The 27,280-nt window shown below is 42.4% G+C and overlaps 1 protein-coding gene across 1 annotated transcript; it reads left to right on the top strand.

Moving 5' to 3' along the window:
- Positions 1 to 7,001: 7,001 nt before the first annotated feature.
- On the top strand, positions 7,002 to 23,222 carry GCNT2 (glucosaminyl (N-acetyl) transferase 2 (I blood group); the record flags this gene model as incomplete). The annotated part of the gene is made up of 3 exons (XM_080339744.1): positions 7,002 to 7,923; positions 21,806 to 21,898; positions 23,032 to 23,222. The coding sequence occupies 3 exons, from the start codon at positions 7,002 to 7,004 to the stop codon at positions 23,220 to 23,222; spliced, it is 1,206 nt and encodes a 401-aa protein (XP_080195870.1).
- Positions 23,223 to 27,280: the final 4,058 nt, after the last annotated feature.

The following is a 27,280-nucleotide window of genomic DNA, read 5'->3' on the forward strand; positions in this document are numbered from 1 at the left end:
GGAGCAGTTTACTGAGTACTAACTTGTGGGAGATTTGAGGAATTTTCTTGAGGTTGTTGTGTGGATGGGTTTCTATTAGATGGAGATTTATTTCTGAACTAGCCAAAGGAATCTCAAGGCCAGCGCAAAGGCTGAAAAACAACACCTGCTATGGGAGTGAGGCAATTCTATAATAACAGGGCCTCAACAAGATGTAAATTAACAAGACCTATTAGCAGTGAGACTGGGGCGCATGGACAGCTTGTGAACATGGACAATATCCAATCAGCTAATGCATGCTTGGAGCGTGGATGCATGATCAGGAAATAACTGCATATGTAAGGAGGCTTGTTTCTGTAATAAATGGCTTCTCTTGAATTCAAATTGGATTGTGTGGAGTCCATGATTTTTCGTCCTCACACTAACTATATTCCAAAGGTAATATCCTCTGTGTCTGGAAAGGTCTGTTCCCATTTACCCACCGGGAAGGCATTTCAATTGCTAATCTTACTGGGGACTGTGTTGCTGGGGTTGAGACGGGCAAAAGACATAGACCAGGTTCTTCCAGGATGAAAGTAGCAGATGCTATTTGTTGCCACAAGTGCATTTTTATACAGTTTTACCAATTCATGTGTCTCTTCACTACTGGTTACAAGTTACAGCAGTAACATCTCATTGGCTATTTTTGCTGTCATCAATGTTACTCTTTCACTCCCTTCTCTCTCATGGGAACATCCTTAACATCTCTGGATACTCCTTTACTCCCATCTTTCTCATGGGTAGGCCTTAATATCTTCAAGGCTAATTCCTGTTCTCATGCCCTCCATCAGGGAATTCACGGACCCACCGTAGTCCCACAATTCCCCCTTTTTGTATTTGTGCTTAAAAAATTGCCCTCATTGTCTGCTGCAGGGCCCTTTGCAGAAGAGAAATCATGCACGGCAACATTAGTAACACAACCACAGCAATCATCAAGACAACCAGTCCCATTTTCACTACTGATAACAATCACCCTGACAGCCAAGAAGCAACGCAGTGTCACAATAAGGATGGATGACAACACTTCAGGAAAAAAAGAGACAGAGCGGGGGGAATAAAGCCCCCCTTTCGCTGCTTAGCAGCAGGAAAACAGGTTTTTCGTTGTTGGTTTTGTTTTGTTTTGTTTTTTTTCTTTGTTGTCTTGCTGCAGTTTGGATATAGCCAAGGCCATGCAGGTGGTGTAATCGCTGGTATGCAGTGGGAGGCTCTGTCAAATTCCTTGGTTACAATGAGCTGAGTTTATCTTGCAGCTTGACACAAGCCTGAAATTTATATTCAAACTGTACAACACAGGCCTGGGATATTTTGCTTTTTTGTTTTCCCATTTCATTCCAACAATAATATACTTATATGCAATTCTAAGTAGCTCAGCAATAGTTACATTCCTTAGCTCCATTTACCTTTTGCAATTTACAGATGTCAAAAACCAGCATATTAAACATCAATCCATTATTCCATTTTCTTAGATCCAAATCAGTTCATATTCTAGCAACTTTTAAACACAACCTCATACAATACCAAGTTCACATCCATCATAGCATTTAGGGTTTGTTTTGATTCTGTTTTTGGTTTTGGTGTGTTTTGTTGTCATTGTTGGGTTTTTTTGTTGTTTATTTGTTTATTTTTTTTTTCAATGCGAATCAGAGTTTAACAATTTAAATTCTTTTCTGGTCTCAAAATTAGCAGATTAACTTACAGTACCATACTTCACCCAATTATTTCCAAAGTTCTACAGAACAACATTAATTGCAATACAGCACTAAAACCCAGAGTTCCACATTTAAGCCACATTTGAGTATGGTGTCGTATCAAGTTTTATCAGAATATTTCCTCAAAAGTTACTCTAATGTGTAAGGATGCATCCTAAGGGGCAGCAAGGTGGTATTTTAGCAGCAGAACCGGTTCCCATTTTGTAATTATCTCCCCAAACAAAATTCTTTTGGTACCAAATACATAAATATATATGCAAAGTAAAATACTGAGCTCAGATATGAAAACCAAATACCCAGTTCAAATATGCAGGTGGATCACAGTTACACTTATTCAACACAATATCTCGATTTTAGCATTGCACCTTTGAACTCCTTATTCCTCAGCCAGGTGGAGGCACCACTGGGTCTCCCTGACAAAACAGGTCAGTGCACACTGGGGCCCAATCGGCACCTTCCCCCCGCTGCCGCACCAAGCTGGACTGGGCAAGGCTTATATTAGCATCTCATCTGGTTTGCTACAACTGTTATCCCAGTACCAGGATTCTTTACCTACTGTGCATACAAAAGAGCCAAATTTAGTACACCAAGATGAGACACAGCCTATCACAGAGTTGCGCAAGTCTGAATGTCAGAATAAAGCTAGCATGATAGAATGAAAAATAACAGCTACTACACACAAAATTTTACCACCACATTCAAGCAGTAAAGAACTGAAGTACTCATTATTTTCTGTATTATCACAAAACACACATTTGAGTCCATGGATTCTCATTATTTAACAGTTTGTGAACTCACCGTACCACACAACAAAGACCTACTAAAACTGCAACATGCTTAAACAGATACCTGCAAAGAAAACAGGTTAAGGAGGAAAGCATATTGCAGACTTCAGCAAGTTTACTGTGACCTGTGTGTTATCAGTTAACTATCTCTCAGCTTGTTGAAGTTCAAACCATTCCACCTGTAAAACTGGCTGTAATGATCTAATGATCGCTGTAGAGATTTATTTTGTTCTGCTCTTCTCACCTTAAAAACAACATTAATAGCAACAAAGTATTATACTTCAAGGTTCTATCCTCCATCCGCTTTTCCCATTCATCTAACTTACACAGCAGCCACCGTTGATCATAATATTTCACAAGATCTTCCTTCCTCATATTTCCAAGTGCTTTCCTATGTTTTAAAACAACTCTCAATACCCATTTCTTAGAAACATGACTGAAAACCAAGTTTCCAACCTCATCTCGTAAGTAAAAACCATGAGAAGAGGGAGGGAGGGAGAGGAAGCACAGGGCTGCTTACAGCAGAAGTGGGAAAAGTGGAGAGAAGGTTTTACGGCATACTTATACCACAAAGAAACAATTCTAACAAAAAACAGTAAAACAATTAACTCACATTCCTGACAAGCTGCTTGGTTTTCAGAGGGGCAATACACAGAAGCATGTAATATGTACTGTAAAACTTGTAGATAACATGTTGATAGCAAACATTAGCATTCTCTACTGCTAATTTCAACACAAGTGCATCCTTAGCTTCTAAGTTTTCAACCTGCTTATTGATGGCCTCTTGAAGGTAGTCAATAAATTGCATGTAATTCTCATCGAGACCCTGATTTATAGTTGCAAATGATTTGGCTGCTTTGTTGGTTTCAGGTACCTTTATCATAGCTTGATATGCGAAGTCTGTTGACTGCCTCAAGATTTCAGAAACTAATAGCGCCTGTAATTGTGGTGTGTCAATTAGTGTCTCTTCCAAGAACTGGGGGATACCCACCCCTTTCAATGCATCCCCATCATTCTGTCCTGAATGATCTATAGCTCTTACATTGCATAGGTCTAATTTTGCTTGAGTCTTTCACGGTGTTTACCTGATCTCGGGGCAACACATACACATACTCCTTTTCCTTTTAACTTTCCAAGAAAATGCTGCAGACCTTCACCCTCATCCGAGTTATCAGATAATGCAGACTTGAACAGTGCTGGAGAATCATTAGTAACAGGGGGGTTCGAGGTTCGGAACAGTGCACCTATTTTTATTTTTTTTTCCCAAATCTCGTCCATGGAAGCCACCACCCCTCTCTGCTGTCTCTGCATGTTCCCATTGCTCTTTTAATCCTCTCAAGGTCTCTAGCAACAAGGGCCATGTCGTTAACAGTTCAGTTGTTTCTTTGCATCTTTCTCTAGTGCTTTGCCCCATAGTAACATCCCTCATAAAGTCAGTTCCAGAAGGCTAATATGCTGTTTCTTCAGAAGCAATCTCCATGTAGATAATATGATACACTCTTCTTTAGATAAGCTTCCCCCCTCGCCGTTCCCAGTAGCTCACCAACTCTTGGCGTGGTGTCTTTTCAAGGATCCGGATCTTTGGCAGCTCCCCCCTGCTGCTCTATCAGCTGTACCGGGCTGTCTCCACAGCTCGTCTTTGGCTGTCACAGCTTCACCACTGTCTCTTCTTCATGCAAGATCCTCTTCAGGCAGGATCACATCGGGGTCACCATATGTTGCGCTTGAGACGGACAAACGACATAGACCAAGTTCTTCCAGGATGAAAGTAGCAGATGCCATCTATTGCCATAAGTGCATTTTTATACAGTTTTACTAATTCATGTGTCTCTTCACTATTGGTTACAAGTTACAGCAGTAACATCTCATTGGCTATTTTTGCTATCATCAACGATACTCTTTTATTCCCTTCTCTTGCACAGGTACATCCTTAACATCTCCGGATACTCCTTTATTCCCATCTTTCTCATGGGTAGGCCTCAATATCTTCAAGGCTAATTTCTGTTGCCCTGCCATCCGTCAGGGAATCCAAGGACCCACCATAGTCCCTCACAGATCTCCTGCTAGCTTGCTGCTTTTTCAATGACATTTGCCAGAATATGGTGCTGATTTAGGACCTGTATTTCACTCCTATGATGAGCAGGCCTATCTCTTGTTTTCTGCACATAGCTTACTTGTTTGCTATGGGCTACAGTAGTAACGCAATCTTCAACACCTAAGATAAATCAGTCTCCATAAATGCGCACACGTATAAATGTATATTTTTTAAGTTCTAAAAAGTCTGCCTGGCTGTGTAGTAGGTTACAGAGTGCCTAAATTAGAGTTTTGAAAGCATCTGGGCAGACAGTTTCAAAGACATCCAAATGCCTTGGAGGATCTCAGCCTTTGACACTTTGGAAAAACTACCTGTGTTCTCTTCCCCTAGCAGAGATTTCCCCAAGGAAATCCTGGCTCCTGCAGGAATGCTGGCATCCACTCCCAGTTTTCCTTCTCCTGCATTTTCCTAACTCTAGCTGGATGGAGGTCTCATGTTAAGACCATGTCACAGGGGAAAAAGCGGTCTTGCAGCCGGCTAGCCCAGTGAGCAGGTGGGAAGATCTTGAACAAAATGGTCTGTGGAAAGCCAGAGGCTGCTGGCTTTATCATCATCTGTGGTGATGGCAGTTTGTATTACTTAGGTGTCAGGCAGTTGACTGTTGTTCACTTCTGGATATAATTCACTATAACAGTCAAATTAGGAAGGAGTAGTGGTTTGAAGCACTGCAGGCAGATCTGTGCACCTCATGACAGCATTCACCAGTCACTGAGTCAGGACATATTCTCCCTTCATGGTGGTGTTCACTGTGTATTTCTTTGCTGGACTTGGACAGCGGTCTCTGCTCAGCACCTGCTCATCTCTCTGAATCCCCTTTTAACAAGCTGTACTATTGGGCTGTGGCAACATTTTCCAGATGATTTCTCAGCGGTATCATGCAAGTCTCTGTTACTCCCTTGGACCCTCCACACCTCTGTTCCAGCCCCTTGGCTCCACAGAAGCTCTTCTCCCTCTGAAGGCACTGGTGTCCACAAAGAAGGCTGCACAGGATCTCCAGTGTGACCACAGCTGTCCTATCCATCCCTAACGGCACTCTGGTGAGAAGCTGCTTTGCTGCTTGCCACCAACAGGTAAGCTTGACTGCCAGGTCTGTCCTGCACAAGGGCCCCATTTGGAGGACAATCTAGCCCCAAGCTCTTAAAAAGTTTCTCCACTGCTCCTCTCCTTATTACAACTTGTGACTGTACCCAGTGAGTTGAAACCACTGCTTTCAGCCTTTGATTTGTTTGAACTGAAACTCCCAGAGAGTGTTTGGGGCCAGGACGGGAGGGAAGTGCAGCTCCTGGGAAGGACCTGCCAGTGCCTGAGGTGGTTTGTCTGCATGAGCTGAGAGGTAGGTGATGGTATTTCTGCTTTTGTAGTGTGCTGGACTGCCTAGTCAAAATATTTATTGGTGTAATCTCTGATCACCTGATATTGCCTCAGCATTACTTCATGTTGAAGCAAAATGACATGATGTTGGACAAAGTTTATATGCTTTGAACATGCTGTCTTATGGCAGCAGGTCCACATGAAAAGAATTAGAGTTGGAAGAGGGAGAGTTACCAAGTATTCCACTTTAGTCAGAGCCACGCCAAAAGCTCTCATTGCATAAATATGTTGTTATACCAAATTTATGCATGGTTCTTAGGAACAAGAATGTCTGATCAGAAAAACTAATATTAAGTAGTTTAAATAACAGGTTTTGCTAACCCAGTTCCTTGTGATGGATGTAAGCCTAGAGCTCATCACAACTCATCCATGGCACTGAGCAGAAACTATTAGGCAGATTTCAAATTTACAAATAAAGAAAACATTGCTGCAAAAACCTGATGGCTCTGATATAATTCTACACAGAGGAAAAATGAATCTCCTTCTTCTTACATGTGAGTGTTGGTGGCCTTGCACAGTAGCATGGTGTGCTGAACAAGCCTTTTTTAATTCTGAAGCAGTGATGACTGATGCACTTGGGTGGTTCCAAAGAGTTCCTATAAGTAAAAACAAACTAGAACAATACAAGAGTTAAATATGAGGTTTTCCACCATACACACAAACAGGAAGTTTTACAGCTATATGATACACACAGGAAGAATGGGGAGGGAGCAGTTAAGAAGATACCCATAAATTTAATTTATTGTTCATTGCTAAGCCAGTAATTATGCAATGTGCCTGTTTAATCTCCAAGGTGCTGTGGAGAGCATCCATCTGCAAGTTTTTCACTACTTATGCTGCTTTCACATCAATGATGACTACAAAGCTATTAATATTGAAAGTAAGGACAGCAGCTGCATACTATGCGTCAGACGGACGCATGCGTTCTCCAGCAGAAAGCAAGCACAGCCATCAAAGCAAGCTGATTGCACTGTCTGATCTGACTTTGCAATATTTCAAGTGAGACTCTTTTTCCGAGCAGCAATGTATGCACTCAGATATTGCTTCTTTGCTCTCCTGATTCTCTGTGTTTCACTTTCTTTTGTTTTCTATGCTGTTAATTTGCATGCACAAAAATCTCTTCAGAGGCTGAACTTCTCGGTGAGTTCAACTTTAGAAGAAGCCTGTAAAGCACTTGTTGAAGACAAGGTGTACTTTCTGAAGGAAAACGCTTTAAAGACATCATTTGGAGAATCCAGTTGCACGGAGTACATCACACAGAACCACTACATCACTCATGCCCTATCGGCTGAGGAGGCTGCCTTCCCCATCGCCTACATCATGACTCTGCACAAGGAGTTTGAAACCTTTGAGCGGCTCTTCAGGGCGGTGTACATGCCCCAAAACATCTACTGCATCCACGTGGACGCCAAGGCGCCGGCCACTTTTCAGCAGGCAGTGCAGCGCCTGGTGAGCTGCTTCCCCAATGCCTTCCTTGCCTCCCGGGTGGAGCGGGTGGTCTACGCTGGCATCTCCCGCCTGCGGGCCGACCTCCACTGCATGAGAGACCTGCTGGCCTCCTCCGTGCCCTGGCGCTACTTGCTCAACACCTGCGGCCAGGACTTCCCCTTGAAGACCAACCGGGAGATCGTCCGGCTGCTGAAGGGCTTTGCGGGGAAGAACATCACCCCTGGGGGGCTACCGCCCCCCCACATCACCACACGTACCAAGTACGCGCACAGGGAGCAATTATACTCTTTCTTTTCTTTCATGCTGTGGACATTTGTGCGCAAGTCACCCCCGCCACACAACATGACCATCTACTTCGGCTCCGCGTACGTGGCCCTCACCCGCCCCTTTGTGGAATTTGTGCTGCGGGACCAGCGCGCCATTGATCTGCTGGCCTGGTCCGAGGACACCTACAGCCCCGACGAGCACTTTTGGGTGACACTCAACAGGATCCCGGGTGAGTGTACCTTCACCTTCACTTTCATTTCGGGTAGCTGCACACGTGCACGCACACACATACACAGAGAGGCATATATCTGAGGCTGATTTTGACAAAGCCTAGATGAAAAATTTAATTGTATCATAAGTGATAGAAAAGGCTGATCTATCAAAGAAACTTACTTGCCATTTCTCACCACTTAAGGGAGGGATGAGTGTGCTATGCAGGATGTGCATTATCATTCTGCGTCTGAGCAGGAAGAAGCCCAGGGCATCTAAGTTCAAACTGAAATCCTTGGAGATTTCAGCTGATTCAAACTTTTGACTTGTAAAAATTGAGATGAAGAAAGGGAAGGAATAAAAATTAAAATAGGTAAGCTATGTAAGCATTGTAGTGAAGGTGTTTTCTACAAGACCTTCATTTTGCTGGGGGGAATTTTATTTTTCCACAAGTAGCAGTTAATTCCTCCTTCTCTATTTGTTGCTACAGAGCCAGAAAATTTGAGTTCAGGCTTCTGGTCTTCATGTGCATTTCTGTGGGCACAAACACATGCATACACATCAGCTCTCCTGTAACACCTGAAAAAAAACTTGTACTCATGATGGCTGCCTAAACTCCATTGTATAGGATCAAGGATTTGTTCAGAGAAACAGAATCAGAGCCGGTATTTTCAGCTTTACCTTATGTACTTACAAGTAATTTTACCCTGTTCATACAACTGGAAAAAAGTCAGAAGATGCACAGGACTTCTCTCCCATGTACATTGCTTTTAGAAGCACTTGGTAGGACTTTAGTGCTTCTGAACCCATAGAGCTTCACAGCAGCCCAAAGCAGGGATATGAAGAATGGAAGTGAGGATAAATATCTTCTCTTTTTTTTTTTTTTTTTTTTCTTTCCCCTTCCCATCCTTTCCCTGCTGTAATATGTGGGGAATGAAAAAACAGGGAGAAGTAACAGAGAAGCAGAGCATGTCTGCTTTAACCTAAGCAGCAGACTGTGGGTCCATTTTGCAAGGCCAATCTGCTTTCAAATTATCACATAACTCTCTCTGAGAATAGTGCTTGCTCTTCTGCTAACTATATTTTCCAACCAGTATGCACAAGATGTACAAATGGTTACCGACCGAGAGATTTATGGTATAATCATCAGCATATATCGTTTGTAGCTAGCTGACTTTTCCAGAAAGCTCATTGCTGTGATCTTACTGTAGTTCATTGCCTCAGAAGCAATAAACCTGAGACGAGATACATTCTCCACAGTCAGAAAGCTTTAGATGGATGTCATTTGTTGTGCTGCACTGTGTAGCTTATGTAGGCTTTGTACTTCATTGTTTATCTCCATGATCATCATTGTACACTTTCCAGTGTTGCACATTGGTGTAGCATTTTTTTTGTGTTTGTTTTCTCTGTATTCAAAAGAGGAATCAAAAAAAAAGATGAAACATTTCCACAGCAGACATGTTTCCTTCCTCTTCCTTTATTCCATGCCATCACTTCAGGGTTAACAAAAGTGGCCATGCAGCTCTGACAAATGTACTCAGGATACAGGGCTGCTGTTGTCCACAATTTTGAATCCAAATTTGTAAGCATAGCATGGAGTGTTTCATCTGAGTGTATCTGAGTCAGATCCAGAGTTCTGAGCAACTCTGGTGTGATAATTCCCTCTCAGTGCATGGAGTGTTAGCCTGGGACTTCATTCTTGGCTCTAGCAAGAATCTTTTGTCCAAGTTCAGCCAAGCCACTTCCTTTTAGCTTTTCATGTGTACAAAGGGAGATAATAGTATCAAAGCAGTGGTCCAGCTGTTAGAACAAATAGCTGAAGGTCTCCAGGCAAGCACAGAGATTATTTAAGGGCCATAACACGAAAGAATTAAGCCAAACAGATATTTGTAGCTTCAGAGACCTATGACAGTTCATTCAAAATATCAAAAAACACTATTTGGTCCCCAAATCTTAAAATGACATGCTGATTACCCAGAGCCATGCAATGAAAACCAAGATTTTCTTTAGCCCCCTAAAGGTTAGAGACTTCCAACTGTCATTCTGTTGGTTTTCAAATTACAGTCTTAACTTATCTTTGGTGTTTATCTCAGGTCACTTATCTCCCACATGACTCCTGTGTGACAGAAAATTCTTGAAAGTCACTTTTCAGATAAGGAAGAGAAGCATGGGGAAATTAAGGGAAAGTATTTGCAAAGTATGTAGGCCTGAAGTGACTGGCCCTAAATCACTTCCCTCAGGTTGCACAAGAAGGATACACCACCACAGTGCTGGTTAGTGGCCATGTTCCAGGCCAGCAGCATAACCACTGGGCCACCTTTACCCTCTCTGCTCACGTAGAGCAGAAAGGAGGTTCTGGTCCTCACAGAAGGAGTGTGCATCGTCAGTCCATGCTACTGAGTCCTTCAGGGCGGCCTCACTGAATCCTCTTCCAAGCCAAAGTCCTGTCCTTACTTGCATGGGATAGGGTCACACTATATGCATGACTCAGGATAGAGGCAGTCTCAGGTGATAAACCCTGATATGTACATAGCGATATGTACATTGACATAAACATACATTGGTCCACTAGTAACTTAGGCATTGTTCAAGTGGGAAAATAAAGTCAGGAGAAGTAATAGCAACACTTCTCGTTCAGAGACACCGACACACTTTACAAGGGCAATCAGTGCTATTATATCCCATTCACAGGAGCAGGCAGAACATGGCAAAATTATGTTCCTAGTTTCTTACACCAGACCATGGTCAAACCCAGCACTGGACTGCTGACACATGACTCCCAGTCTAATCCACTGCACCAAACTGCTTTTTCAGAATTAGCTTCCTGCAGAATAAGGGAGTGTGGTTGCACTGTCATTTCTGTACTAGCCCCGTTCCTTCACTAAAGGGTACACAAGACAGCTGACCTCTAAAAGCTCATTGTTGCCAAAATAGGAAATTTTCTCCCATTTCCTTCTGATTCCTTCCCACCCCTCCTGTCCAGAAACCCTGTGCCAGATAGCTTTGCCAGTTCAACTCACTATATCTGAAGAAAAACAATCTACTTTTTTTCTGATTCTGTGAACTGAATGGACATGCTGAAGAATCTGGCCAGCACAGAGGTCAGCACAAAAAAAAAAAGCTGAGGGTGAAGGTGCAGATGTGAGTAAAAATGAGAGGAAAATGGGCAGAAGAGGAGGAACAGGAGCCAGACCTTCTCCTTGCAGTGATCATGAGCCATGAGCCTGGCTTAAGCCACCTTCTACAACATCACCTGCATGCAGGCATTTTTTAATATCTGAGCTTGGAAGAGTAGGACAGAAATATTTATAGGCATTACCGATGTTTTATAAGAATCAACAGTTTCTGTACAATTTTCGTCCCAATACAAACAAGAAATGTATTTGGAGAATCCAACACTGCTAGTTGAACAGATTGTCATGGTTGAGATGGACAAACGACATAGACCAAGTTCTTCCAGGATGAAAGTAGCAGATGCCATTTATTGCCACAGGTGCATTTTTATATTTTACCAATTCATGTGTCTCTTCACTATTGGTTGCAAGTTGCAGCAGTAACATCTCTGGCTATTTTTACTATCATCAATGTTACTCTTTTACTCCTGTCTCTCTCATGGGTACATCCTTAACATCTCCGGATACTCCTTTACTTCCGTCTTTCTCACAGGTAGGCCTTAATATCTTCAAGGCTAATTTCTGTTCCCATGCCCTCCATCAGGGAATGCATGGATCCACTGTAGTACCACAACAGATTTTTGTTATTGCATTTAAGACATATTTCTAGGAAATGCGGGTATGGAGCTACAAACTTTTAAGTTTAAAGTCCCCTAGCCTATAGCATTCTTACAAATGTTGCCTGTCTAAACCTCACATGCCCAGGTCTTTGTGCGAAGGCTTTTACCTATGAGAAGTTCTCTCACATTGACCACAGTGAAACAAGTCACAGCTTTGTCTGCTTTAATCTTAAAGTTTATACCATTCACACGCTCCAACTGACAAGTAAGCTTTAAGGAAACATTCAAGAGTGCATCATCAAAGCCAAAATAAATATGTTAAAAGGGATAGCCCATAGTCTGAAGAACAAATGTCATCTGTGTGCCACAGGTAGCTTACTGCAATATCCTGTAAAAATAGCATTTGTTTTCTACTTTGGCCTTTCAACTAGGTGCTGCTGGTACCAGGTTCATTTATATAGATGATTCTTCTGTCTTAAATTATCTGTGTTAACACTAGTCTGGAAAATGTAAAAGAGTTTATTTGCAATCAGTCCTTGCCCTGGATCACTACATAGTCCTACAAATGGCTGTGCTGGCAGGACTGAAAGGGCTTGGTGGTTATGGAAATGAAGAGCCAGGGTGTTTCAGGGACAGGGAATAAATCTCCAGAGGTCAGCAATATGTACTTAGGTAAGAGGCTTATCTCCCAGAGCACTTCAAGCACCATCCTCATTCCTTCTCTCAACCCTGTGACTGAACGTACTTGTGCACCTGCAAAGCAAGCTTCTTTCCTACCTCCCTACACCTGTTTTTCAAGTTTCTTGTTCAGGTTTCATTTTAGGGAATTTCTTCCAAATTCAGGTGTGCCAAGAAGGTCCTATTTTATCCAGACCAGACGGTTCATCACGCTGCTGTTACTACATGAGGCTTTTACCACAGTCCTTTTTGACAGCCTCCTGGCAAGTTTGCCTCTGTCCTCTTTGCCTTGTTAAAAAGAGAGTAGAATTGTTACTGCAACCTGGTAAGCCCACCCCTGGCGTTGCCTTTTTTACCTTTTTTATCCTTCCCTTGTCCAGCTGCTCTGGGTGGCAGCTGTACTCAGGGTGACTTGCTTTACTGGCGTACGTGCAACAGCTTCTGCCTTGTGATGCTGACAGCAATGGTTTAAGTCACCATCTCTAGCTTCAAAACTTAATCAACATGCATGGAAATTCTGTACCACTGAAAAGCAAATGAGGTCTTAGGTATTTAGTCATCAACAGATGCAGAGCATCCTCTTCTCTAGCACCTCTGAAAAGAGCCAGGCCTGATGTGCCCTTCGCTCTGTTTGCTAGCAGATACGAAGGACCTCTCTGTTCCCAGGAGCAGGAGTTGCTATATCTAAGGCCACAGCTACAGCTGGATTTAGGAGAGAACTGCAGTCAAAAGTCAAGAAGTTGGGTGAAGAAGCACAGAAGTTTGGGAACAACTCTTCTGGGAACACACTGGAAAGGTACAGTGGAGTGTTGCATTGCAATATCCAAGCTGGCCAAATACTACAAGCAGTCTAAGGCATAACAGAAAACCCAGCTATCACTAGGAGAAAATGGGTTTTGCACTTGCACTCTGATGCTTTTGGGGAAGAATTATTCCTAGCAGGGTGCTGTGCCCCCAGGTTTCACTGTGTGGCTCCATGGAATTCACATTAACACAACTGAGAGGCCTGTGCAGAGCCATGAACGTGGGGAGTGAGAATTTCAGGAATATGCTTCCTCTGGCATTGTCACTGAGGGAAACCATTGAGGAATCGCCATCATGCAACTGTTTGGTGTGCCTTTGAAAGGCACTGCATTACTGCACAGACAGGACATAGCACTTTGAACACAGGCTTTGGACAGACATGTTTCCTTTGTTGATTGTAGTTACACAATTAACATTTTAGTCGAGAGCAGAAATGTGTTTCTGAAGTGATTTCTCTCCAGTAGTTCCCTCTGACTGTGCACTTGCTTTGTTACTCAGATAGTGATCTTAGTGGACGAAGGCTGGATCCCTTCTCTGGTGGAATCAAACCAGAAGTTGTGTATTAGCAGCACATCCAGTGCACTGCAGCATCTAAGGGGGGCAGAGGGATCTGAATTAGGGAACAGCCTTGCACCACTGCCAAGCACAGTGCTGATCCTAAAGTGCACATTGGCAAGTTTGTGCCAGTAGAAGACTCCAAAATGCCAAGGGCTCAAGTTGCATAAGCAGCCAGGTGATGCCTGGGCTTCTACAGTTGCTGGACAACAGTTGTTCCACAGTCTGGTTGGTCCTTTCTTATCTCTATAACATTTCTTCTGCCTCAGTACTCTTTCCTTGCTCTCCATCTTTCACCTGAACTGGGCTGAACTTCTTTGTTCAGCTCTCATTTGTTTTTCAGTGTTCCCTTTCCTATTGTTTTCCTTATTTTATGGTAAGTGCAGGAGACTGCAGGTTCTGGCACTCATCCAGGATCCTTGGTCCTGAATATCACCAAAAAACTCCTGCAGGAGAACATGCACATCCAGGCACACACCCCAGCCTCTGTACCAATGTCTCCAACTCAGTTACACGTATGGCAGGTGAGAGTAGGGACACACTGGGCTGCTGGGGGATCACTTTGTCCAGGGCACTGGTCTCCACTTAGTACAGATGCAATGAGTACTGCCAGACCTGTTAAATCTTTAGCAACCCCCTCAGACTATGAGCTGTGAGAGAAAGTTTGTGTGTAGAAATCACCTAATAATTCCCTGACCTGTACTGTACTCAGTTACATTCCAGCAACTAAGCAAGGCTGCAGATGCATCCTGCCATGCTAGAGCTGCCCTTCTAAGCTTCCATTAAAAGATTCTAACACGTGGTTCCTTTCTCTCCCCACAAATGCTGGCAATGTAGCAATGGTGCCATGCTCAGTAATTCTTTGTTTCCTATCACTGCAGAATGCAACAGCAACAATTCTGGGGTGCTTTGCCCTTACACAGAGTGCAGGGTGGTTAGCAGCCATGCTGTTGTTAGCCACAGTAATGCACCTCTCTTCCTTGTTTTCATTCTGGCCAGCACAAAATTCACCTGTCCACCCGCAGACAGTATGGTCCTGCCTCTGGGACGTGCCTTGGTCATGCACATCCCTCCACAGAGATAATGAGTGGCATTTGGCAGTCATTTAGTGTAAGGGAAGCTGGGGGTTTGCAGGGAGAGTGCCAGGGCAGAATCATTTTTGTTCCTGGTTTCTTCAAGAAGCCTGTAGAATGGGAACTAGCTGTGGGTTGTGTGTCCCAGAGAGGGGGAGCGGGAAAAGGAGAACCATGCCACTTTTGCTCTTGTGCCAGCCTGAAATGGACACTGGGCACACCACGTGCCATCACTGCCTGCTGCAAAACTAGGCAAACTTTTGCATCAACGTGAACACAAGGTAGCTGATTGCCAGAAGGTGTGGCCCACAGTGTCCTGTGCAAGACTGGAAACCCAGACCATTCTTGGATGTGAATGGGCAGATCACAGAACCACAGGACCTTAAGCAACTTCCTATCGATCACAGGCACCTGGGGACATCAGCAACCTCAGCCTCTTTGAGTGAGGTTCTTTCTGCCGTGGCTGTCAGTCTGACATGGAAATTGGAAACCCATCCAGAGAAGATGATTTTGCATTCTAGCTCATGCCTGCTGTTCCAAGGATTCACCCAGCTGGGTGCCTACCACAATTTTAAGTGTTTTTGGAACAGTTGCATATTGTGTCTGTCTTGATGCAAAGACAGAATCTCCTCATCTCTCCCAAAGCAGGATGAAGACTCCTAACATATTAGTTCTCCTTGTTAAAATTTCACTGCAGTTTATTTGAAGCACTAGTTTCACATTCAAATGAGAGCTGGAGTCTCTCAGGGAACATCTCGTTCACATGCCTTAGATGTGGATCTGAGATACAAGAGTAATACCAGGAAATTCTAAGTAGCATTGCTAGCACATTAATCAATCACATTAGCCAATTCCTTATTTTTACATTTTTATATGGCCATTTGCTTGTACAAACAGAACCATTTTTGTGTGTTTGTTTGTTCATTTGTTTCAAATGTTTTAGCTTGCACTGAACTCACTATAGCAACTTAATAATTCATAACTACTTTAGAAACTCTCCATCCCACTGTCATTTGTAGACAGCCTCTTGGAACAACCTTCTGTGCAACACATGCATTATATTAATATGTACCAATGCATTTCTGTTCTGCCTGCTAAAATTGTTCCTTTTCCTTGTTCTAGAAAAAAAGTACTTTATACCTATGTCTGCATTATTACTCACATTACTAATCCTTGTTCTCTTCTTGCTATTCTTCATTATTTTGATGAGACCTCCTTATTGAGCGAGAACTTCTCATAGGAATAAGTTATTAAAAAATAGGGATTTTCCTGTGACTGTTATTGAGTCTCATGCCCACAAAGTTTTTGTAGTCTCATCATCAAAGCCTCTTTTTGCAAAACCTGCTTAAGGGAAGGTGTGGCAACACAGTCACCACAATCGCAAATACACCTTCTTCATGGTAGAATTTCCTGAAAAATTATTCTTGTTCTCTATCCACCATCCAGATATTACAATTCATCTGAGAAGATGTAGCTTAAAATAGGATTTAGTCTGTGCAATCAGCAGTCATTGGAATTTAAGTACTGCTTTCAACAGGAGCAATACTTTGCTTCACAACCAATTTAGTGATGATGGGATAAGGAAGGGTATGTCTTCAAGAAGTCTATTTCAAAAGCCACAGCTAACAAATGGACTGGCACTCCTTCACTTTATTCTCCTTGATCTTCACAACTATCAGACATTGGTGTAATAGGCTTCAGACAGCACAACTCCTTGAAGAAAAGAATCAGATGACAGTAATTTAAGAAATAAGGTTTTTCTTTCTGAACTCTGGCATCAGGTAATGTATATCACAACTCATGCATGTAACCAACTAAACTTCAGTCTAGTTGCAGCAACAGAGACTTTTCGTGATGTTCCCAGATGCCGAGCTCCCAACAGCCTTTGTTTTTGCTAAGGGGGAACTCCAGTCAGGCCACCTGAACCTGTTCCCTCCTTTCACCTACAAACAAATTCATCTGACCACACCTAAAGCTTCATTAAGCATGTTGAGAAACAAAGCCTAACACCAGCACTTGCCTGGGCAGCCAGGGTGAAAGTCCCCAGTGTCTAGCATGTCCCCACAGGTCCAGCCCACTCCCATTCCGGGAAGCAAGTGTTTCCTGAACAGCCCTGTAGAGTTCAGTTCCTCTGATGGAGGACTGCAACCCTGTCAAAGACATTAGAGTTAATTTATGGGTCAATAACAGCTCAGAAATACCTCCTTCAAAACATATCATCAAATGAAGCTTCTAGAACTGAGACTCTTTCCTTATTATCCATCAGATGATTCAACACTGGAGGTGCAGTTTAGCCCTTTCATGACTGTCAACAGTCTGATGGGTCAAGGAGATGGTGTGCATTGTCTTAGTTTAGACTGCCATCTTGAAAGAAGTAGTTTTAAGTAGACTTCCTCTCTCTTTTTTTTTTAATTATTTTTTCCCCCTGAGCTTTATTTAATTCTTTCCAGGTTCTGAGGTTTGCTTTAAAGCTTGACAATCTTGAGTTTATTTTAGTTAGCTCTTTACCCTTCCACCCACACATTTTTTGATTCACATGCCCCACTGAAAATAAAATATATGGTGGCAAAACACAAAATTGAGCCTTTGTACATTTCTAAGGAGAGATGGTGGGTTTTTTTCCTCCAGTGTTTCAGTCTCATATTGAAAGAAAAATCTCTTCATCTGAGGACTCCCTCATATCTTTACCAGCCACCTGCCTCCAATGGACAGGTGGGAGAACTTGTCTCACGGGACAAACAAGAAAACAGACAAACCACGATTTCAAAGCAAATAATTCTTCCATACTGTCTTAGGAGCCTGGTCAGATGAATTGTTGTTGCTGTACAGGGTTAAGAGGTGACTGTTTCCATCCTATCCACTGTCCTATCCCAACAGATGGGATGACGGATGAGTTAACTCTAGATGCGACATGCGCCCTGACTCAACAGATGAGACTAGGTGTGAGTTAACTCTGGGTTAATTCTGCACGGTTATGTGAAGTGAATGACAGACAATCACCCCTGGGGTCCAATTCAATTGTGAGTTTTACTAAAAGTACTTGTTGGAATATTGGTTACAGCGAATGGTGACTTGGCAAAAGTATAACAGAACTTATCAACATATTAACAGCGAAAGTCCTACTACGAGCAGTGTATTGGCAACCATCAGTAGTTATAATACGAAATTTAACCAGAATCCAACAGCAGAGCTTAAAGACGGCGTTATCCTTATATGTTCAAAAAGGGAAAAAGAGTGGTAGAGGGGGAAGGAAAACTAAGGTATAAGGGAGAGAGAAAGAGAGTACTATATATACAGAAGGAGAGACAAAGAAATGGGGGTATAGAAAAAAAGGAGAGAAGGAAAGAGCAGAGAGAAAGGAAGAAAGGAGTGAGGGATCCAGTCTCTTACGGCCCCACAGTGTGGATGACAGGACTTGTACAATGATGTATGGCCTTGGTGTTCCAAGGTGAGGATGCTGGGGTGAGGAGCGCAGCAAGGTTTTAACCGATGTGTTGTTTTGATCTTGGAATCTCAGATACAGAACATGGAAGGTCAAGGCAAATTTGCTGCAAGATTTCCATCTGAATGTCAGTTTATGTGCATGTTGCAGAAATACCAACACAGTGGCTCATTTTGTGTGAGCTGCAGATGATTGTCTTATAATACATGGTAGTGATGCAAGGAGTGATGGGACTGGGCTGACTCTTGGAGCCAAGACATGGAGATCGACTCTCACTGGAATTGCAATGGCAAAAAAACCAGGAAGGGCTTAGAAGAGAAAGAGGCTGTGTTGCCTGTGTCCTGTGGATGAGGTCCAGGCTCTGAAACAGTGTCTCTCCTGCCTCCAAACCTCTGCACCAATGGAAGATATGAAATAAAAGGCATCGGAGGGGCTGGCATTTCTTCCCAGTCACTTGTGATTGTTTTCACACTCGAGTGGTGCTGTTCTGGTGGCAGCTGTTGCTAAGACCTGGTGGTGGCCAACTTGTTTTCAGGGCAGTTTCAGTACCGCTGCCCACGAGGTGGTTCGTCACTCCTCATTGTTTCTGGAGACAAAACTGTTAATCTCGATGGAGTGGGACACAAGAACCGGATAAAAGTAGAGTAAGCAACTCAACTTAACTTTCACCATCAGCACCACTTTTCAGACAAATCATATTTATAAGAACAGGACTCCAGAACAGCTTCCAAATCTCAGATCAGAGCATAATGTGGGGTTTTTTGGGTTTTTTTTTGTTTGTTTTTGGTTTTTTTTTTGTTTTTTTTTTGTTTTTTTTGTTTTTTTTTTTTTCCAGTGCTGAGCTACATTTTCCCCCAGTCTTTAATTAACTTACAAAAATGCCTCATCTACTCAATTTAGGAGATGGTGAATAATGTGAAGTCAGTAGTTTTGTATTCCTGGAAGACAGAGCCTTCCAGTGTTTTTGTGGATGTCCTGGGGTTGTTCCTGTTTTGTCCATCATCTTTCTGCTTTCCCACCCTGTCAGCATTTTCCAAGTCTTTCCACAGATCACATTTAGTGCCATCTGTTGTGAACAGATTTTTAATTTGGGATGCTAATGCACATTTCAGGTTGTTTAAAGTGTTTATTCCTTGCCATCACTGCCTCTTTTTTGTCTTTTATAAAGTCTCATCTAATTTAGATTAATGCTTTCTGTGAAAGAGTAATGTTTTCTGAATTTTCCCCAGGACAAAGCCACTTTTTTTTTTTTTTTTTTTTTTTTTTTTTAAATTATTTGATAATGGCCTAATATACAATGGGGAAGAAATAAGGTTGTGAAGTTCTGGTTATACCTGCCACATATCTCTGTTTATGGCAAAGTGCTATGGTGGTTCTGCTGTTGGTGCATACATTCCTTTTTGCATCTGATATAAAAGTCATGACTTGGTATTTGCAAAAAAAACCCCAACCTTACTTACCAGGAACAAGCTATCCTTAAAAACACAGAGCAAAGCAAGCTAACAGGAAAAAAAACAAACAACGTTTAACCTAATTGCATTGAATTTCTCAAAAAAAACCCCCAACCAACCCAAAAAAACAACCCACCAAAACCAAACCTCCTTGACATTGTAGAGTGCATTTACATTCTGGTTTGTTCTTCACAAACGAAATAGTTGTTGGGTTACAGTAACTGTAACGGTACTATACTTGTTGCCATCCAGGAAGGGAAAACAAAATCGTAACAGAATCTTCCTCTGCTTTCAACTTTAATTTTTAGAATAATACAAAAGTTATGAGGATGTTTTCATAAAAAGGCTGCATGATTCTCTCCATGCCATTCATGTAATTGTTTCCTTTCAAAGGAAAATAGGAGGAAGTAGAAATAACAGGCTTTAAATATCCCTATTAAAAATCTGGAAGAAAACCACTTGAAAAGGTTTAGCTGTTTAAACATTTGCTTCAACTATGACTGGATTATTATCAGGGTTTAGTAGTATTGATTAATAGTAATAATGCTTAAAACTGGCTTCACTATCAGTCTCCCTACCTGCTGTGTGAACAACAGAGGTTGACAAAAATCCCAGAGTTTTGTGAGGGACAAGGGCTATTCGCTATGGATGGCTCTGGGGTTGGTACTGAGCTTTAGGAGTGCAGGGTGAGCACCTGGGTTGGTACAAATCCACTCTTCCCCAGGATCTGACACCCATCAGTGCTGGCACTTCTGCTGTGTTTGTTAAAAAGCGTGAGTCCCGGGTACTCCTCAGCAGTAATGCTGCAGTAATTCTTTGCATTCAAGCAAATCACAAGTCCGTCTTTTTCCTTTGCTTTCAGCTTCATTAGGAGAAAGCAGAAATAATGTTTGCATTTTTGTGCCTGCTGGCATGCACGCTGGCTCCCCACGTGTTGCCTCTTCTGCCATTTGATAGCTTGGGGGCAGCACTATGGTCATTGCTATCTGGGCAGGAAAGAATAAGAGATGGTTAGTTTCTTCCAAGCAGGGAAATAAGTTACACACAAGTGTTTGTGCTGCAGTGAGAATCTGGGTCTTTTCCAGCTTTTCTCAGGTAAGTGGTTTGTACATGGGGTGGCAGTTACACAGTCTGTATCATTGTTTTTTTCTCCAACAACTGAATGAACCAATAAGAAAGATAAAATTCACTGAAAGGGATAAGTTCATCGAAAGCTTTTATTATACTATTTTATGCCTTTTTTTTTTTTTATTTCTGTGTTCTAGAGACAGTTTTAGGAAGTACTTCAAGAAACTTCTTTCACTGAGCTGAATCTGATACTGCAGTACAGGTCAGGCAAGGAGGTTTCCATAGTTGTATTTATCTGATCAGCTCTTGCTTTCAAAGGCAAGGACTTCATCCCATGGCAATGGGCTGTTATAGCTACTGCTTTGCGCTGAAGATACTGGAATTCCCTTGACGCACAGCAATTTCCTACATGTTGCCTGCATGTTGTCTGTTTACATTTCAGCAAATACCAACTACTGACTGTTAAGCATTTCCCCCTTAATTACTTAAAATGCACAGTTGCCAGGTTATAGCAGGACTAGATCACTTACTGATAAGGAGAGGGCCCCTTACCAGCTTATCTCTTAGGCAGATCTTGTGATCTGCCTAGACTTGTGCATATTATTATATTACAGTCTATAACTGAGGTTCGACAGTTTCATCCAGTTGTATAATGCTTGAATTTGTTCTGTCAGTCTCTCTTCTTAAAACAAACAAACAAACAAACAATATAGACAGTATTTACCACTAAATTAATGTGAAGGCATTATGTGTCAGTGGCCCAGTGTTCAAATAACCTTTAGAGGGCAGTGCTGGTTGGGAAGGTTACACGAGTGATTATACATGCACACAGTATCATACTGAGGCTGTTGCAAAAGAGGGATTTTATTGCTCAAGCGAAATGTTTAGGTCTCTTGCACCGACATCATGCTTATGTCATGAAAGCTGCTTTCAGTGAAGAAACTAGACAAAAAGATTAGCAGTCAGGTATCTGTTGTTGCATATTCCTAAGTATTTCATCCCAGTTCTGTAGAGAGAGGTCCCAGAATATGGACATAAACCTGAACACATGCTTGTTAAAAGGACTAATTATTTGATTTTCTGTTATCTAATTGCAGGTGTCCCAGGCTCTATGCCAAACGCATCATGGGAAGGTGACCTGAAGGCGGTGAAGTGGATTGATATGGAAAAGACCCATGGAGGTTGTCATGGTAATGTGTACATTTTTCTCCATTTCTTCTTCCTGTTCATACAGTGAAAAACACTTGGCTATTGTTCCTGTACTCTTGCAGCCTCTAACCATAATGTGAGACAATCTTTAGATAGCACTTCATAGGAGAGAAGATATTAAAAAGGGCTCATCTTCATAGTCCGTACGTGAGTGATAGTAGCCGTATAAATAGTGAGAAAGCTTGAACAATTGCTTCTGCATCAGGAATTTTATAGAATATATCAGCCTTGGAAAGGGGGGTATTTGGTGGCACTTAGGGCTCACATGAGTTAGCTGACTCTTTTCTTGAAGGCCTTGGGGGAATTTTCTTGCAGGTGGGTGGGAGTAGCCCATGTGTATATCCCAGGCTGGGAGATGTGCTAGACTGGGCAGCAGTGTGCAAGGCAGGTACCCTGTGGGAACTGAAACAACTCCCAGCTGGGCACCGATGCTGCCAGAGCCACAGCTGACCAGGAGCCTGAGGAGCCACGGGCTGACAATGATGGTTGAGCTTTGGGTTTTCCTATGTCACATTATATCATGACATGACATTAGCAGTAGATAATCTTCCATATGGCACACTTAATTTTTCAGTCACTGGTTTGTATGTTGCATACTGCTGCTACTTCTGACATATCTAAGCAGGACAAGAAAGGGAATAACAAAATGCTGATAATATGCATTTTATTTCAAGAATTCTTAATCTGCAACAGAGTTGTTTGTATTGAGGAGAAAAATATTGAGAACTTCAGTGAGCTTCAGTTTCAGCAGTTTCACATCAGCATAACTGCACTGAAATCAGTGAAATTACACCACCCAGAATTAGCCAGTGGAAAATTTAGTGTAAGTATCAATTCCTCTTCACTGACAGAAGAAAAATCCACCTGTGTTTTAGTCTTTTCTGACGAAGAGTCTCAAGCAGTAACACTTCTTTTCTGAACTTTCTCCTTATTTAGCTCATTATTTATTCTGAAGTAACTTTCTTCACTTCATCTCATTGCATGTCCAGTAGGCTTTTTAACATGTTTATTGTGTAGGAGATTATTTATTATGGCTTTGCAGATAAAACTTCTCAAAAAGAATGATTTGGATCCTTGATTTTGACATTGCTGTCTTGTCTTTTTCTTTTGGCAGGCCACTACGTTAGAGGCATTTGCATCTATGGAACAGGTGACCTCAAGTGGCTTTTTAACTCCAGCTGTATGTTTGCAAATAAGTTTGAGCTCAGAACATACCCCCTGACTGTGGAGTGCCTGGAGCTGAGACATCGGCAGAGAACCTTGTCCCAGAGTGAGGTTGAGGTGGAACCCAGCTGGTATTTTTAGCAAGCAAAACCCCAGGCTACAACATCAGTAAAAGCTCTCAAGAGGACAGCAGCAGCAATCTTAGTTTCTGCTGTGCCAGAAGCATAAACTCGCGAGATGATTTTCTTTAGGATGTTCTGCAGATACATCTTGGGTTGGCTTGTCTCACACTGCCAACCTCACCTTCAGCTTAACACCTGGAGGCCAAAATGCAAGAGATCCAAAAAGAGACACCAGGGCAAAGCTCCTTTTGCAGCTGGAAAAGCTTTGCAGTTTTGCCACTTTTAATGGGCTGTTTTCCAGCTCCAGCTTTTATCTTGCTACACTGACATTGCTATCTTTTTCTATAAAAATATAAAGAGTCACGCATCCCTAGCACTTCTTATGTCTGAAAGACAGCTGTGCACACTTGGTAATCAAAAAGGTGAGGACTCACAGTCAGCAGGAACACAACTGATGGCTATACATTCAGATGTCATTTTGTCAAAGATACCAATATTTACTGCAGAGAATTGACAGAAAAGTACTGAAAATGTAATAAAGTTGCTGCACTTCCCAGATCTTACCTGGTTTTTTAAGTATCTGTTGGGACAAGGTTTGTAAGAGAAAACAGGGTCTTTTACTAGGTCAGTGGGTGTGGCTAGAAAAATCAGATAGGCTTTCAGGCGCAGGAGCCCTTCTCCATGTCTGAAAAATAGGAATTTGCATATTTGTCTTACTTGGCCAACTAGCAGAGCTGGGAAAAAAAAAATCTCTATACACAGATTTTGGCCCACTGGTGTCCTTAGATCATCATCTGTAGGGACACAGAGAGAGAGATGGGAAGTGGGAAAGGAAGTAGCAAGGCAAATATTTTCAGGACTGAAAGAGCAGTAACTGAGCTTTGGCAATAACTCAGTAATTCTGTGTCATGTTTTGCTATAGCATAAGCCTTCTGCCCATGTTTACTTCCTTTCATCTTAATACAATGGTTAATGCACCTACTTAACCTTGGGGTTCACTTCATCACAGCCCTATTTTTATTCCCCAGTAACAGCCACTAGAGGGAGGTCATAAAATATCTGAGCAGATTTTCCCTTCTAAGTATGCACAACTCTTCAAAGCACATAAAACCTCAACAGACTAGACATACTGCAGAGAACAAATCAGTGCTTGGGAATATTTTAGTATGGCAAGCAGAAGGTAAAAGTTGTGAGTACCAGTCATCATGTCCTAAAAATCGAAGCAAGGAAGCAAAACTATGAATGCTTCTTCCTGTGGCTATGATGGTTGTATTTATGTGGCATTTTAGCAGCACTGTTGAGCGACCTAGTCAGCATCACAGAGGTAGTATAAATCAGGATGCCTGAATATAAGTAGAGTATGTGCTGCTCTCCCGTCTCTCTTCTGAATAAGACGGCTCAAAGAGCGCCTCTTGAACAACAGCAATTTACCATCAACTTTATCAACCCATTGCTAATTTCAGGGTCTTTTAGCAAACTGGATTGTAACTTGCAGCAGTTCAGAAATGACAGCACATCATATTGAGACATCCTGAAGCACAGAGGGTAACCCCCAGGGAAGGGTCTGAACAGGCAGGATCTGCTTCAGTCAGCTGATTCTGCATTTATAGCTGCCAACACCTCATAATGCAGATCCCTGCAGAAAGGCACCAAGAATTTATCTCCAGAGCAGAACTTCGGTGGAAACCCCATTCAGTTTTTGGGGGAGAGGAGGCGAAGAGCTCATTTGCTGTCGTGGTGGCAGCTGAAGAGAGAAGTGCATCTGAGAGTTGTTCTTTTAAAGAGGGAGTTTTAGGGTGTCCAACCTGAGAGGTCTGGAACCAGCCCCCACTTTGTTTTATCATGCTGAATATTCCACAGGCTCAAATGTCCCAAATACAATAAGGGCATTCTCACAATTTTATGTGAATATTTAAAATAGCCTGAGTATAAATAGGATTGCATTTCATTGCTTAGACTCCCCAGGCAAATGGCAAAATATCACCCAACAGCAGAAGCAGTAAACTTGGCAGTTTGAAACTGTGGATATTAAAAAGGTGGTATACTCTGAGCCTGAACAAATATAGGTGTTTTAAGATTGGGTTGTATCTGTTTAAGTAAGAACCCAGAAAAACATCACAGCTGGTTAGTCTACTGAGAGACCTAGATTTCTGTCCAGCAATGATTCAGGGGGTTGTTTATTTCAGGAATACTACAGCTTGTTCCATTTGACTGGAAGTCAATTTTTCAATGTGTGCCTGGTTTTGAGGTACAACACCTGTCTCACCAGCCTTTTATTTTTTTTTTCAAAGAAATAACATTACAGTTAAACACCATTTGTGATGTGGAAACAAAAGAGAGAACAGAACAACTTCTGGCAGCTGAGTTCCACAAATACATCTGAACCAATGCGACTTAACAGTATCAGCAGTGCTTGTGATGGTAGTAAAAGACAGGGAGAGCTGAAAAACTAGAGGAGGTGGCTGGTAGAAACGATGTTGGGGAGGGTTATACTCCTGTGAGCAACAGTAACAACAGTGATTCAGTAAAGCAACTACAGCACATGTCCATAGAGGGAGCTTCTTTTTGAGTAACTCTCATCTGTACCTCCTTGTTTTTCACAATTAAGGCAAGGGGAGAAAAAATGTAAAATCTTTCCAAATGCAACTTGTAGCTGTCTTTCCAAATCAGTATGAACGGTGGAGGTAAGTTTTCAGTTCTGCTCAGTTGCTCACTGAGAAGCTGACTGGGATGGGGCACGTAAAGAACTTACTCTCTCTAGCGGGATTCCCAAGCAGGTCAGACTTCCCACTGAAGTGAGTTTGACTTGCTTAGACGACCCACCAGATGCCTTCCTGCTTATTGAGCTCCTGCAGACTTTTATACACCTCACCCAAGGAGACAAAATATCACTGTAAGATTTAAGGCACATGCAGCTGCAGCCTTTTGTCTTCAAGGACAGTCAGACGAGCACAGGAGCAGGCTGTGCAGGGCGGCTGTGCAGTCTCCCTCCTTGTAGGGGTTCAGAACCCCAATGGACAAAGCTCTGAACTCCTGACAAGTGCACGTGCACAGGCTATCACCTCTTTGGGATCACAGGTTAGGATTCATGCCTATGAATGAGAACCAGATGTTCCCTTTTGTCATTCCTAACATTAAGGACTTTTTTACGTATCATATGATACATTTGCTCCAAGACATCACAAACCTACGAGCAGCTCCAAGACCCTGCAAACCTCTGCGCCTGTTTTAGATACTGCAACATTTTTTCTTCATTCCCTATCATCTAAGATGTCCAATACATTAAAAATGAGCAAGAGAAGGAGGAGGCATTCCTCTTTTGTCACTTTATATATGATGTAGGTAGGAGAAGACATTTGGAGGAGCTAGCATTGCACCTTCTGTCAGTGGCAGGGAAGAGACAACCCCTTTGCTTCACCCCTTGTTTGGTGTCATCATGCAAGCTTCAGATCTTCCATTTTTTTTCTCTGCAAATATATCCAGGCCCAAGCATAGCTATCATCAGTAGCGCAGCTGGGGGGAAAAAGCCCACAAAGCAGAATGCATGATTGACAGGTCATTTGTGTTGTCAGACAGGAATGCCTTGAAACTTGCCAAGTTCAGTAAACCTATGGGTACACATTAATGAACAAGCTCTGCCAGGGGTCAGAAGGTAATTTGCTTATTGTGTCAGGTGGACCTCATGATATTTTCCTTTCTGTAACATACATAAAACATCTTGTCACAAGCACAGACCTCAGTGCTCAGTTCTCAAAGCACAGATGGGAAAGGAGGAGGTAGAGGTCAGCTGGGAAACTTCACCAATCTTATGGAACTTGTGTCACACAGAATCACGGAGCTGCTGTGGTTGGAAGGGACCTCTGAAGATCATTGAGTCCAACCTTCCTTTCTCAGAGCAAGGTCAACTTGGTCAGGGCTATGTCCAGTTGGGTTATTAATATCTCCATGGATAGATATTTCACAGCTTCCCTGAGTGTCTCGTCCAGTGTTTGGCCACTTTCACAGTGCAAATATGTTACTTACTTGGAAATATAATTTCCTGTATTTCAACTTGTGTTTACTGCCCCTTGTCCTGTC

This window comes from Nesoenas mayeri (assembly GCF_963082525.1).
Source record: "Nesoenas mayeri genome assembly, chromosome: 2".
NCBI lineage: Eukaryota > Metazoa > Chordata > Aves > Columbiformes > Columbidae > Nesoenas > Nesoenas mayeri.